This window comes from Rattus norvegicus, chromosome 6 (genome assembly GCF_036323735.1).
Source record: "Rattus norvegicus strain BN/NHsdMcwi chromosome 6, GRCr8, whole genome shotgun sequence".
NCBI classification, from domain to species: Eukaryota; Metazoa; Chordata; class Mammalia; order Rodentia; family Muridae; genus Rattus; species Rattus norvegicus.
The window spans coordinates 99,903,797-99,918,279 of record NC_086024.1 but is presented as its reverse complement, the minus strand read 5'-3'; the positions used below and the strand labels follow the sequence as shown (position 1 = coordinate 99,918,279).

General features: G+C 42.9%; 1 protein-coding gene across 5 annotated transcripts in view; it reads left to right on the top strand.

The window, feature by feature from the left end:
* Ppp2r5e (protein phosphatase 2 regulatory subunit B', epsilon) overlaps nucleotides 1-13,711 on the top strand; it is a 149,104-nt gene extending 135,393 nt beyond the window's left edge. For 4 of the 5 annotated variants that reach the window (XM_006240222.4, XM_006240223.5, XM_006240224.5 and 1 more), the window contains 3 exons: nucleotides 557-684; nucleotides 3,429-3,530; nucleotides 9,260-10,602. In XM_006240222.4, coding sequence (XP_006240284.1) covers nucleotides 557-684; nucleotides 3,429-3,530; nucleotides 9,260-9,359 — 330 coding nt within the window. In that variant the 3' untranslated portion in view covers nucleotides 9,360-10,602. 5 annotated transcript variants of the gene reach the window in all.
* Nucleotides 13,712-14,483: the final 772 nt, after the last annotated feature.

The window sequence follows — 14,483 nt, the reverse complement described above, 5'->3', positions numbered from 1 at the left end:
ACATATATGAAATAAATAAATAAATAAACCTTAAAATTTTTTTTAAAAAAAATGTTAGAATATTGTGGACAGAGGACAGGATCCAAATGAATAAGCCAGTGACACTTCCTCTGCCAGACCCCAGCTTTGAAGGCCCACAGCTTTCCCAGCAGCATCACAGGCTGCAGACAAAACATTTGAACATAAGCCTTTGGGGAAACTTAAGAACCAGAGCATAACAAGACCTAAGCCAGACAAGCAGCTCCGAAAGTCCAGCTGACAGTGTGTGGGAACTGTGTAGTGAAGGGTGTGGGTATAGATGGGGTGTGTAGACAGACTTAAAGAGAAGAGAAATTACCACACGGGGAGAAAAGAACAACAACAAAACAAGAAAACTTTTCTTCCCTAAACTGATGAACTACCCCGCAACTTCTTGAAAGATAAATCTTAGGAAATGTAAAGAGTTATTAATATTTAATTATACTTTTCATTGAATGATTTTTAAAAAGAGCCTTTTAAAATACTTTTGTTTGAAAAGATTATACTTGTGTAATAATTGTCCTTTTCTTCCCTAAAGGTGGCAGAAAGGGCACTCTATTATTGGAATAATGAGTACATCATGAGTTTGATAGAAGAAAACTCGAACGTCATCCTTCCCATCATGTTCTCCAGCCTTTATAGGATTTCAAAGGAGCATTGGAATCCGTATGTCTTCAGTTTCCTTCCATCTTCCCCTCCCTCTCCTGTCCTCCCTCTCCTGTGTGGTCTCATGTCCCTTCCTTTTCCACTTTCATTAGTAAAATGTCTCGCAGCTCACTGTGCACCAGATGCTGTGGCCATTGTTAAAGGTGCTCACATAACAAGATAAACATCTCTCTGGAATTGGGTGCTCTTTGGGGTTCTGAAAAACAGACACATTTTAACAAAATAGCACTGTTTAGTTAAAATATCTTTTTACTTGAGAGGCTTTCTGACCTGTCTGAAGGTAGCCAGATGTGTTTTGGGAATGTGTTGGAGCCCTAAACTGGGCTGACAGGGCTCAAACTAAATGTGTTAATTTCTTCAAGGCAGGATCTTACTGTATAGGCTATACTGACCTGAAACTCATGATCCTCCTGCCTCAGCCTCCTGAGTGCTGGGGAATGACTGAACCTGGCTTCAGGTAGAATCTTAGTGGAGTTTGGTAGAGGTGGTGATAGGGAAAGTCCCTTCAGACAGGGGTCTGGTGTTTTCCATGTAAAAAGACACACAGGGGTTAAAAGTGCCTGTCAGTTCAGAAGCCTGTGGGCTCAGGAGGGCAAAGGCATGAGGTCTTTGGGGGAACAGTACTAGAGAGACCAGGCTAGAAAAGAAGTGAGTCTCACGAGAGTCTTCCCCAGGGGCAGCATCAGGAGATGCTGAGGGGTGTGAAGAAGTGGTCTGAAGAGATTTACGTTTGACAGGAAGATCCATTTCTCAGCAGCCAGTTCAGTTGTTAAAGTTTGAAGAGGGGAATAAATTTTATAATCTTCAAGGACAAGTTTAATTTAGCCCCAGGAGAGTTAAAGTTTTATATTGTGATGCCTTTGAATGTTTCTCTATGCAATAAAGGAATGTTTACGTGGCATTGAAGAATTATTACGTATAATTCATCTTTTAATTTTTGCATGGAGTTGTAAAATAACATTTTTTTTAAAATTTTCTAACTATAATACTTCCTATAATAATAGAACTTTGAACAGAGAGCTAATAAGTCCCGTTGTATAGACTTTCTCTCAAGGGTCTGGAGAGCAGCTCTGGACAGTGTCAGTAACTGTGGGATCCAGTGCTTCTCCAGTGCTACCCTTGGGAAGAAAGCCATTCTCTCTCTCTTTTTTTTTTTTTTTTTTTTTAATGCATGTGAGTACACTGTAGCTGTCTTCAGACACACCAGAAGAGGGCATTGGAGCCCTTTACAGATGGTTGTGAGCCACCATGTGGTTGCTGGGAATTGAACTCAGGACCTCAGGAAGAGCAGTCGGTGCTCTTAACCGCTGAGCCATCTCTCCAGCCTGAGAAAGCCATTCTTGAGACTTAGCTTAAGTTTGCCTTCTTTTGGGCACCAAGCAGAAGCTGAGTGGCAGACGCCAGAGCTCCCACTAATACAAAGATTCCCACCAACACAGACGCTCATCTCTAGAGATGCCTTCTTAGTAAAATTGGGGAGCTTGTTGCGAAACAGAAGCACCCTTGAAGGTTTTGAGAAGGGAAACACCTTTTCTTGCCTCGTCTGAATCATGTCTGTCACAGCACAGTCCTCACGTTGTCCAAGAGTGTGTTCTGCTTGATAAGAATCGTCCAGCGGCTTGGCGTCTTAGCTGTGGAGTAGTGCCCTATAGCCAAGAGCATCTGGCACCAGTCGACAGTTTTCATCATGAACATTGGGTCAGCAGAAGAGTGAGCAGGGACGGACAGACAGACTGATGCAACCACACTGGAAAAGCAGCTTGGAGGGACTTAGTAGCCTGTCTTTGAGCACAAGAGATTTATATATTCATTTCACAGGAACAGCTTCTGATTTTAATTATTACTTTGAAAGTAATTTTATTTAACCACTGGTGCTTGTTTATACAGTATAACTGTTCTGCCTGCCTGCCTGTCTATCTTCTGTCTGTCGTTTCTTTGCTTTAAGATAGTATCCGTATGTATATAGCCCACATATGTACAGTGCCCTTAAGGTCTCAATGCTCTTTCTTACCTCTGCCTCCCACGTGCTGGGATTATGGGTGCACACCACCAGCTGGACAGACAGACAGACAGATAGACACACACACACACACGCGCGCATACACACACGCACACACACACACACACACACACACACACACACACACACACACACACACCCCTATCTACCTGAGCTATCTCCCCTACCCTTACAGCAGTTTCATTTTAAACTCACCTTCTGTTATGCAGTGGCCATAAGCACGTCTGCTCTGGGTAGCAATAATTTGGAAGAACAAATTTGGTTTTAACTTTGCTATCCCTCAGGAAGATTGAACAGTAAAGAACTCAAATCTCTTGTTGTGGAGATGAGTTGTATAAAAGGGAATAGGAAACCAGGTATGCTAATACATGCCCATAATCTCAGCACTAGACAGCTGGAGGCAGGAGGATCAGGACTTGAAGTTATCCTCAGCTACACACTATGCTGTGCTGTGCTGTGCTGTGCTATGCTATGCTATGCTACATGTATGTCTGAAAGGGATTCATAGGGGCAGTAAGGGTAATAGACTGGGAGAGAGGTTGTAGTGGGGTCACGATGATTGGATGCACATTAGAAGTAAGCGACCTTGTCAAAGGAAAACGCAGTAAAAGTTCATATGCATGTATACTAGAGGAGGCTTGACTCATGCCAGAGCTGTCCTGCTTTTCTCTTCAACACCCCATTGTGAAGACTAATGGGTACGTTCTCCTTCTCTGCCTCACAGGGCTATTGTGGCGCTGGTGTACAACGTGTTGAAAGCATTTATGGAAATGAACAGCACTATGTTTGATGAGCTGACAGCCACATACAAGTCAGATCGTCAGCGGTAACTTTTTAAAGCTCTTTTGTCTGCTGTGCTTGTCACTATTGAGTCCTTTCTGAACTTTGCTACAGTTACCCAGCTGCACGTCAGATCATGAACAGCAGTCTCTTTATTTACCTGTTCCCTCTGCATGCTGCTTAGCTGTGCCCATTAGTGCACCCCTGAGTGAGATGCTTTTGCAATGGTGTGGTTTTGATGAAGCCTACTGCCTTTCTCTCTTTGTTTCTGTTCTACCACAAGGTAAGAGGCTGGCATCAGACTAGTCCTTCCGGCCCACTTCAGAGAACCATTGGGTAGTTAGTCCTGTGGGATGACTCCTGTTGCTAATGCACTGAAGCTATAATTGGACTGTCATACTTACTCCAGCTCAGGAGAGACCAGGCACTATTTGTCTAGAACCTATTTTCTAGTCTAGAAACCAACAAATTCATCATAACCTAAAAGAGCAGTGAAAAGAATATAAACTTTTAATGGTCTAGTATTAGAAAATACTGAAGTGCTTAAGGCTATATTTTTTAACATGGTTGTCCCATTTTATTTTTATATTATAATTATTATTATTTTGTGTTTTTGTTTTTTCGAGACAGGGTTTCTCTGTGTAGCCCTGGCTGTCTCGGAACTCATTTTGCAGTGCAGGGTGGCCTCAGACTCAGATCTGCTTGCCTCTGCCTCCCACGTGCTGGAATTAAAAGTGTGAGCCTCTATGTCTGGCCCAAGTGTTACTCTTTATTTAACTTTACCAAATAGGGTTTCTGTTGCTGTGAAGAGGCACCAAAGTGACTTATATAGAAAAGCATTTAACTGAGGCTGGCTTACATTTCAGAGGTTTAGTCCATTATCGTTGTATCAGAAGCACTGCAGCAGGCCGGCAGTCACAGTGCTGATGAAGTAGCTGAGAGTTCTACATCTGGACTCCCAGCAGTAGGCAGAGGGGACACTGGGACTGGTTTGAGCATTTGAAACTCAAAGCCACCAAGGCCACATCTCCTAATAGTGTCACTCCCTGGTGATCAAGCAATCAAGTTTCCGAGCCTCTGGAGGCCATTCCTATTCACAGCACCAGAGATAATAATGCAGAGATTGAGGGAAGCACAACGAGCTCTTAGGATTGGTTCTCTGGCCTGACTCTGGTCACATGAATACAAACATGGATTTTTAGGTCATAAAGCATGGACTTAAGAGCCCAGAGCAGTGGGTGTTCATGCCTTGGGCTTACTGAACTCTGTGGAACGTGTTGCTGTGAGTCTCTTGCTTCTTGCTTTGCTTTATTTAGAATGTGTTAGTTGTGTTTTACTGAAGAAAAGGGCAACGAATAGGACAGTTGGGGACAGAGGACCATGGCCAAGATTGTTTTTAAGTTACAGATATGTGGTTTATGAGGAACATTTGATCACAGAATATGGTTTTAATTACAGTATTATTTTTTGAGGTAAATGTCAATTCTGTATTACACTTGAAACCCAAATAACTGTTGACTTACCCATGTTGTCAAGTGTTTAGAATGACCAAATTCATAGTGACCCTCCTCACCTGCAGTTGTTAAAATCTTTTAAAAAGGGGCTAAGGGAGACTGGAAAGATGGATCATCAAGAGTACTTGGTGCTCTTCCAGAGGACCCATGTTCAAGTCCCACACCCAGAACAGCTTCCAAAAATTGTGACTCTAGTTCCAAAGGATTTAATATGCTCTTTTGGCTTCCTTGAGGATCAGGCATGCACAGGGCACTTAGACATACATGCAGGCAAAAGTATTCACACATTAAAAACACGTTTAAAAAGGAGGGCTTTGCTAAGGGTAACTAGAATACCATGACAAGTCATTAAATAGAGCATAGCATTTGTCTGTTAAGGCAAAATAAATTTCTGTAATTGTTATTATTCTAGTTAAACAGAGATTAAATCTAGGTAAAATCTTATCAAGAATATTAAAGGAGCTTCAGTGTAACTAAGTGGTAGGGTGTGCTTGGCTAGCATATGCAAAGGCCCTGTGCTCTGTGTCCAGTGTCAGTGTGTTAGAGTTCCATTATCCGCATCAACACACACACACACACACACACACACACACACACACACACACACACACACACACAGAGAGAGAGAGAGAGAGAGAGAGAGAGAGACCTGACTTCAAATGAACTGATTTCTTTAATGAATTTCCACAATGAAGTTATTTTGTAATCTTTTAAAATCTAAGCTATATACTCACTTGAAAGTTAAACAGATTTAACTAAAGGAACAAACAATAGAAATGTGAAGTTGATTTGATATGCTAGAATGTTAATGTGTTCGTGGTGGACTTCCTTAATGAAAATAGTTTTTGTTTGTTTGTTTGTTTTTAGAAAGCAAGGATACTATTTTTGCCAAACAAATAAACACAGAAGGTTGTACCAAGCACGTGAAGTATGGGTTTCTCCATAGAAATGACAGTAACTGTTAATTAGTAATTGAACATGGATATGTGGGGCTGTGGTGAAAGAACCAAATATGAGATTATAGTTACTGATGACAGGAAGTTGATGGTGTCCGTTCAAGCAGACTTTTAAAGTATTACAAATCAGAATGGTGGGTGGAGTGAGCTCCTAACACTGTCAGGCCAGGGTGGGGGAGGGCAGCACTGGTGCTCTGTACAGGGGAATGGGGAGAGTTTGACAAGGGTCCCAGCGCTACAGTGTGCTGAGGTCTTAAGATTCCCACTGACAGAGAGAGACCTGGAGAAATGCATCAGGTATGTAAACTCTTAGGAGCCAGGCATGTGCGTGTGTCATCCCAGCACTTGGGAGGCAGGAGCAGGAGCAGGAGCAGGAGCAGGAGCAGGAGCAGGAGCAGGAGCAGGAGCAGGACCATCGTTAATGAGTTCAAGGACAGTCTGGGCTACCCGAGACCCTTGCCTCAAAAAACAACACAAAACAAAAATCAACTAAAATGAGAAGTAGAGTTTTTTCACTAAGTAATTCCTTCTATATGAAAGACCAGTAGAGGGAAACAGCAGACTAGTGGTTGCCAGGGGTGGAAGAAGAGGGCTGGGCAGTGTGGCGGCTTCTCGTGGAGGGTGAGAATGTCCGAGGCTGAGACCACATTTTAAAACTAAAGTGCTCAGTGTGAAGGCAGTGCGGTAACTCAGCATCCTCTCGTCTGGAGGAGGACAGGACACACCAGACAAACCATACTGCATCCTGTAGAGCTGATGAGCGCCAGTGAGATGCCGGTGTCATGGTGTCAGCTACAGGTTAGGGTAGTGTGAACTACCACAAGGTGTGCTGGGTTTCATTTCCCAAACAGTTGCTTCCCTCAACCAAAGAAGTCCTTTAAGCGCTGCTTGAGCTGCAGAGTTTATGTCCATGTACTTAAATCAGCATTCTGCAAGAACGTTATTAAGGCAAATAACACCCATGTAACACTGTCAGACAAGCGGTCACTCCCCAGCAGCCTGCTGACGACTGAGAGTCAGAGTGAGGAGGCCGGCAGTTCTCTGTCTAGAAGCCCACACCCTCTCGGTAGCTTGGCTAACCTTGAACTTCAAGTGGGATCACATGCTTACATCTTTTTCTAAAAGTATTTATTTTTTACGTATATGAGTATTTTGCCTGCATGCATAAATGTGCAATATATATGTGCCTGGTACCTGCAGAGGCAGGAGGAGGTCTTTGGAGCCCCCTGGAACTGGAGTTACAGACATTTGTGAGCCACCGTGCAGGTGCTGGGAACTGAACCCTGGTCCTTGGAAGAGCAGCAGTAGGCTCTTAACTGCAGAGCCATCTCTCCAGTGCCTAAAATAGTTTTCCGAGTAAATTCCAACTTTATTTTTTAAAAATAAAAAAATAATACATAATAATCTGTCTTGTCCCGTGTACCTATAAATGCAGTTGTTTTAGGTCAGAATTATTGATTGCATAAGTAAATGTTTGAAAACCAGTATGCTTGCTGAAATTCACACTGTGCAAATTGAATTTAAGATAGCCAAACACTAAAGGCCTAAGTTGCTGGAGTATTAATTATGAAGTGAAGCTACAGATGACTGTTGTATGATTAAATATTCTGCAAGAGCAATGGGAATGTCAGATTATTTGGGTTTCTTTAAATTTAAAATTTTTTTTTATTTTAATTCAAGGAAGATGAGAATTACTTTTAATTGGTTCAAGGCTTTTTAAGTGTTGATTTACTTTTCTTTTATGTATATGAATGTTTGACTTCCTGCATGTTTGTGCCACGTGCCTGTAGGGGACAGAAGATGATGTCTGGTCCTCTGGAACTGGAGTTACAGTTGTGAGCTCCCATGTGGGTGCTGGGAATTGAACCCGGGTCCTCTGGAGGAACAGCCAGTGTTCTTAACCACTGAGCCGTCTCACCAGTCCCTTCTTTCTATTGTTAGAGAATTTAATATAACTTTGCAAAGTATTGGTGATTATTATTTTTTTAAAGATTTATTTATTTTTTATGTATGTGAGTACACCAGAAGAGAGAGTCAGATCCTATTACAGATGGTTGTGAGCCACCATGTGGTTGCTGGGAATTGAACTCAGGACCTGAGGAAGAACAGTCAGTGCTCTTAACCATTGAGCCATCTCTCCAGCCCAGTATTGGTGATTATTAAAATAGTGTTTAGCACTGAAGTTCCATGCAAAGTTCCTGTGGTCTTTATGAGTCCTCGAGTGCAGAACATGCTGTTGCTGAAGTAGGACACGCGAGGGCCAGGTCCTCCAGTCTGAGGCTGCAGAGTGCCCTTGCTCAGGACGTGTTTGAATTTGTGAATTGACAATGTTATCCTTCCACTAGTTCATTGCAGTAAGCTAGCAGTAATGAAATGATTTGTGTTAGTAAATGAGAATTCATGTGATGGACTCTTTCTAATAAGCGTGGATGTGTTTAATTTATAATACAGTTTAGTGTTCTTTGAGTATGTACTTTCTACTTCATTGATATTTAAACCTTTTTTTAAAAAAATACTGAAGTTTTGAAATACCTTTGGCAAGGTAAATTATTGAACCTGTTTGGCCTGTCCATTGTGGTAAACTTGGCCCAGTAGTGCAGCCTGAAGTTCTGGAGATCACTGGTGCTGGCATTTAACCAAGTATCTCTATTTAATAACTACATATTGCTATCTAACCAGGTTTGAAGGCTTGCTCACTAAAAATTTTAATATATGATAATACCATTGTCCACAAGGTTTTATGCAGATGATTAATAAAATTTTATAATATATAAATAACATAAAATATAAATATGTTTTGATCATGTGTTTTCAGAAATGACCAGTTTCAGTATGCATTGTATGGGAAATAGACACAAATAAAGGAGAGAATGTATTTTTAGGATCTTGTCCATTATCTGTCGGTGTCGATTTCAGCCTCTTTTGAGAGTTTATTTGGGAACAAATAGAAGGTTGGGCTCTAACAAGGCCCTGAGTGTGTAAAAGCCACTAAGCACATTGTGTTAAGATAAATGACACTAGAAATCTTCTCTAGTTTTGTTTCTCAGTTATTGTCACTGGATTATAATTTACACTGTATCTGCACGTACAGGACTGTTAGTGTAAGCCTTAATAGCCTTGTTTTCCACTGTTCACTAGTAAGTGCTTCCTTTGGCCAGGGAGCATCAGAGTAGAACCACACAGGGGAAGACCCAAAAGGAAAAGGCAGGATGCTGGCTGCCCATGCTTCAGGGCCATCCCGGCATGTGTGAGGTACTCCCACCCACCCCTCGGTTGTTTACACTGTTTTCTGTTTCTTCCCCCAGTGAGAAAAAGAAAGAAAAGGAGCGTGAAGAACTGTGGAAAAAATTGGAGGATCTGGAGTTAAAAAGAGGTCTTAGACGCGATGGGATAATTCCGACTTAACAGCAGCCTGACAGCGACACACTAACCGTGGGTCACACGCTTATGTAGTAGAAGGATGGAGCAACCGTTTTCTGTATCGTGCAGCTTTCCAGTAGATTTCACATTGTCTCATTATTACAGCAGCACTGTATATACCTGTCTCTAAGTAAGGACTTCAGAGTGTGGACAGTAGATGGACTCTCAGAACTTTGCAAACATAATCATTGTTCTAACCCTCTTTAAAAACAAACAAACAAACAAAAGGTCACAGGATCTGTGGGGGAAATTGCTATGTTAAAATCCCATTATCAGGAGTTCCTTATTTATCACTAGCAGAGAGTATGATACAATTTTCAAATGTGAACAATCTTAAATTTAGCTTGTCTTTCTGCTAAGCTGTTAAATGTATTTATAGTAAAGGAAGAAAAGATTGTCATTTCTTTATAAGTTTGTATAGCGCCCTCCTCTGGACATGACTGTAATGTGACATCCTTTCCTTTTGCACATCTTCATGAGTCGAATGTCCACGTGGAATGGGGCTGTGAATCACAGAGGTCCCTGATGAAAGGTTGTCTGTGGGGTGAACATCTTCCCAGCGACTGGGTGTTCCTGGTCCTCCTTTAGTTTTCAGATTAGGAGTAAAAAGAAGAGGTGATAAGCATGGTAGCAAAGGGAAGCCGGGCTTCGTTCCTATCAGATGTGCTGAGTCCAAATCAGTGTCTTGAATCCTTTGAAAACAGGCAGTGGAGCGCAGCAGCCCCGCCCGCACCTGCGGCATCGGCTGCAGACGTCGGTGTGCATCCAGACCAGAGACAATTTAGAAACGTCCGAGAACATCCTTTTGGCTCCTATGAAGTAAGACAGACAGAACACTAAGCGATAGAACCGTGAAGCTGAGCACCAGGACTGCGGTCTGGCTGGGACCCGAGAGGAGTGAACAGCATGAAGTGTTTGGAGTTGATGCCTTACTTTCTAATGTGTACTTACAGAGGGTTTCAGCACAAGCGGGTGCAGCCTCTGGGAGAAGCAGAACATGCTCCAGCGGTTGTTGTCGATTCTTGTTCTATAGCTCATCGCAGCGCCAGCCCTGTTTTTAGCCAGAAAGGATTCAGGATCAACATTATGCGTTCTGAATTGGATGCATATTCCTAACTACTGTATTTGTTACCAAAAGTGGTTCTACAAATGCTACTGAAAAAAATCTGGAAATTCCTAATGTCCTGAGTATTAATAATAAAGTTTAAAAAAATGCTTTTATATCAAAGGTGCATTGTGACCAAATTGTTTAAGCAAAAAAAAAAAAAAAAAAAAAAAAAAAGGAAAACGAGGGCTGTGCTCTAGATGTACTTACTGGTTCTCTGTGTTAACGGGAGACCCCACAGGGGTAGGAAAATCGTGACGTACGGCTGTGCAGTCTGTATTTACCCGATGTGGTTGCATTGCTGTGTACTGGCAAATGTGTGTTGTGAGGTTTGTTTCCAGGCAGGCAGCTTTTGCTTGTTAGCGACAGGACACCAGTGAGCCAGTCACCCTGAACCATCACGCCCAACAGTGCTCATGGCGTAGCCGCCTCTGTGTTCATAGTTGAGTTGTGATTATAGCTAACACGAACACACATGAGCTGTTGTTGCTCTTAGTAGAAATACACTATAAATATGAGCTTGTGTATTTTCTTCCTTTTAAATGTAAATTAGAATATACAGAGCTTCGATGTTTCCAAGGAAAAGGAGGGGGAGGCCACTGACCTTTGTCACTTATGAAGTGTTCCCAGATTGTCAGTCACAGTGTGTACCCAAGAGTAAGCTAATCATGGGTATTTTCACTTAGGTACCTTGGTCTTTTGTTTTTAAAGGTTTGCATACCACCAAGTCCAGGACGGTCTGTGGAATGAATAGGGGCATTTAAGAGCATTAAGGAGGGCTCCATATGAGTGCCTGGGAAGTGTGGGCGCAGAGCTGCGAGCCCACATGTTGGTGCCGAGCCGTCAGCCCATAGCACATCTCCTTCAGCTGTCTTAGGCATCTTGATCCTCATTACACAGATCTGATAGCATAGACTGCGCTTGCTGTAACCCCTCATGCCGGGGTGAAACATGCTCATTTGACATGAGAAAGGCCAGGACCTCTTCCTGCACCTTGTCCTGTCCTTGGAGCTAAGGACCAGCAGCACTGGCACTCAATCTGTTAGTTCTGTCTGTTGGTCCTTCCCAACTGAGAGGAGTAAAGCTAAGCTTTAGACTATTTAAAGGTATAACGAGGGCTGTCTGTCTCTCTGTCTCAACTCACAGGGCACGCTCTGAGAAGAAACACTCATTTTCCTTTTTAACCAAAAGTGATAATGTGACCGCGGTCATGTTGTGTGTGCTGATGAGAAGCTAGCCCAGGTAACTTGATTGTTGCACTATGTGACATATTTAAAGACGTACTTGCTGCATTTGCAGCAGCCCCCTGTCTGACACCCCCCACCCCCCGCAATCCTGCTGTCACTCAGTGTGAGTTAACTGCGACAGACTCAGCTCTGTGTTATATTTTGTTTGCTTCATAGTTTCCAGAATTATATATAAATATATTTTTTCAATAGCGAATATTATAGTTAGTGAGTGGTGACCACTCCAACCTTATCCCTAACCATATTGGTGTCAGGGATGGAACTAAGAGTGTTCTAGGAATAAAAGTTAAGATAAAACCCTGTGATTTAGGATGCCGCCGGGGTTGCGGGCTGCAGGCCTGCAGCAGCTGTGTGAGTGAAGTGACCGTCTCCTCTGGATCAAGCGTCCACTCCTCGTTGTGCCCATGTCCCAGGGCTCCTTCATCACTGTTTAGTTTCTGCCCGCTGCAATTTTGATTATATTTTGCTCTTCCTGACATTGACTGTTGTTTTTAAATAAAAGAGAATAAAAAATGAATGAATACTCCCCTGAATGTGACTGGCTGCAGGAGCAGGGGTAAGCTCCTCCTCCTCAGGCTCTTCCCCTAAGGGGCAGGATCACACTGATTCTGTGCATCCTGTGCATGCATCAGCCCAAGATACAGACCTGGGGAGCACCTGTAATCACACCTCCCATACTGAACACGTATGAACGTATCCTGGGGCTCAGTCACACCGTGGAAAGGGGAATAAAGTATACCAAGAGCTTTAAAAGCTGTTTTAAGTTTTTGTAGGGATGGGGCTGGGGAGTGGTGTGTGGTCGGGGGTGGGGGTGGGGCTGGTATCGGCACCATTAAGTAGTCCAAAGGTCAATTTCTTCCTGCTTTGTTTTCCCTTTTAATTGGATATACTGACCTGGCCCAGAGAAGGAAGAGCTTCTCTCTCTGATGTTATTAACCTACGTTTCCACAAAGTGACAGTCACCTGTCTCAGAAAGGGCAGGAGATATGATCAGTGATGTTTTATTTGCACATGAATATTTTATTTTTGTACTCTGGCTCAGCTGCTTCTCTGTGGGGAGTTAGGGAGGAGCCATAAAGGACTTTTGTATATCGGCGACACATTTTATATTCCTCTACATCTATTCTGAGAACCCAAAAGGAGGGCTTCTGCGTCCTGAGGAGGATGAGCAGGGCTTGAGCTAGCGGAATGTTCCTTTGTGCTGCTGCTTGTGCACGATAGCGGCTGTGGCATCTCTCCTGGAAACCAACACCCCGTACTGTGATGTCTATGAATATAGGTTTCCTTTTCTCCCCTCCTCTCTTCCCCATCCTCTCCTCTCCTATCTCAACCTATCCCTTTTTTAAAAAAACAAACAAACCACTTACTGTAAATAAGTTGTAATCTAAACCTCATGTATCAATGGGGGACTTTCAAATATAAATATTACCAATACATTTTCTTGTTGTCTGGGTTTTGATTGGAGTCTAATGAGAATGGCGTGTCCATTCCCATAGTCTTAAGGATTCCATCTCCACTCCAGCCTCTCCTGTTCCTCATTTCATCGTTGTGGCAGGAGAGGGCAGCAAACGTTCATTTTTCCCCACTGGGAAGCCGCACATTTAGCTGTGGGTGAGTGTGTTACTCTGTTTTTCAAAACAGCATCTGTGCATAGATGTAAAAATGAAACAATATGAAAAGTTGCATATGAAGATTACAGACTGGCTAATCAGGCAGGGAAGCCTTCTGATCCACTTCAAAGTAAAAAAAAAAAAAAAAAATTAATCTAAGACACTTCCAGGCCCTGTTGAACCAGATCCTTGTCAGACAGCAGGATGCAGATGGCAGCTTACACACTTGGAAATAAGGGTTCATCTTTGAAAATACTCACACAAAAGTGGTTACGGACTAAGCAAAGGTGCTCCCCAAAGCACTGTAATTCGCTCTCTCTCAGCTGTGTGAGATTCTGTACCGTGGGGGTCCCTAATAAATAAGCAGGGGAGGATGCAGGAGCCTGGCTACTTGTCTTTATTGTCCTCATACTGTGGCCTTTTGACTAATATGTTTAACTGAGATTTGAGATGTGTGTGTGTGTGTGTGTGTGTGTGTGTGTGTGTGTGTGTGTATACATGGGTGGGTGTTACTAGGTTTCAGTTTTGAGAAACATTAGGAGTGTATGACCATGGGGAGTGACCCAACAGCTATCACTGTAACAGTGTTTCACTTATTCTGTCTTCCAGTCTGTGGCGTGGGGCAAGATTGGTGGGAATATCCAGTCCGGTCCTTTAGTGTGACTTGAGATATCTGGAAGAGGAACAGATTCACTTCAGCAGGGCTGGCTGAGTTTATGCTGGCCTTGGCCTAGAGCGATGCCAGTTATCCCATTTCCTCCTCACAGGACTTCCTCACTGAACCACCATGTGGCAGCTGGAAGTGGAAACTACCCATTCTTTGAGGCCTGACTCCAGAAACTCATAGCAACTGTTTCAGGACATCCTGCTGGTCAAGCAGTCACAGAGCATGCTTAGTAGAGTAGGAAGTGATTTGTATTCCTTCTAAGACTGCCATGGGGTCCCTTCTTTGCAATGCATTTGCCTTTTGTGGGATTTGCTCTCGTGGCTAATTAGAGCATGTCACGTTTGGAATCATCGAACTATGTAGTTAATCTGAGCTGAAGAAGCCATAAGTCTCGCTTTGGGTTATTTCCTTGTGTGTAGGTTAAGTGGAATCTAGATCCTCTGTTTTCCACTGTGAGCTTCTAGTTGCTGTAACAGGGTT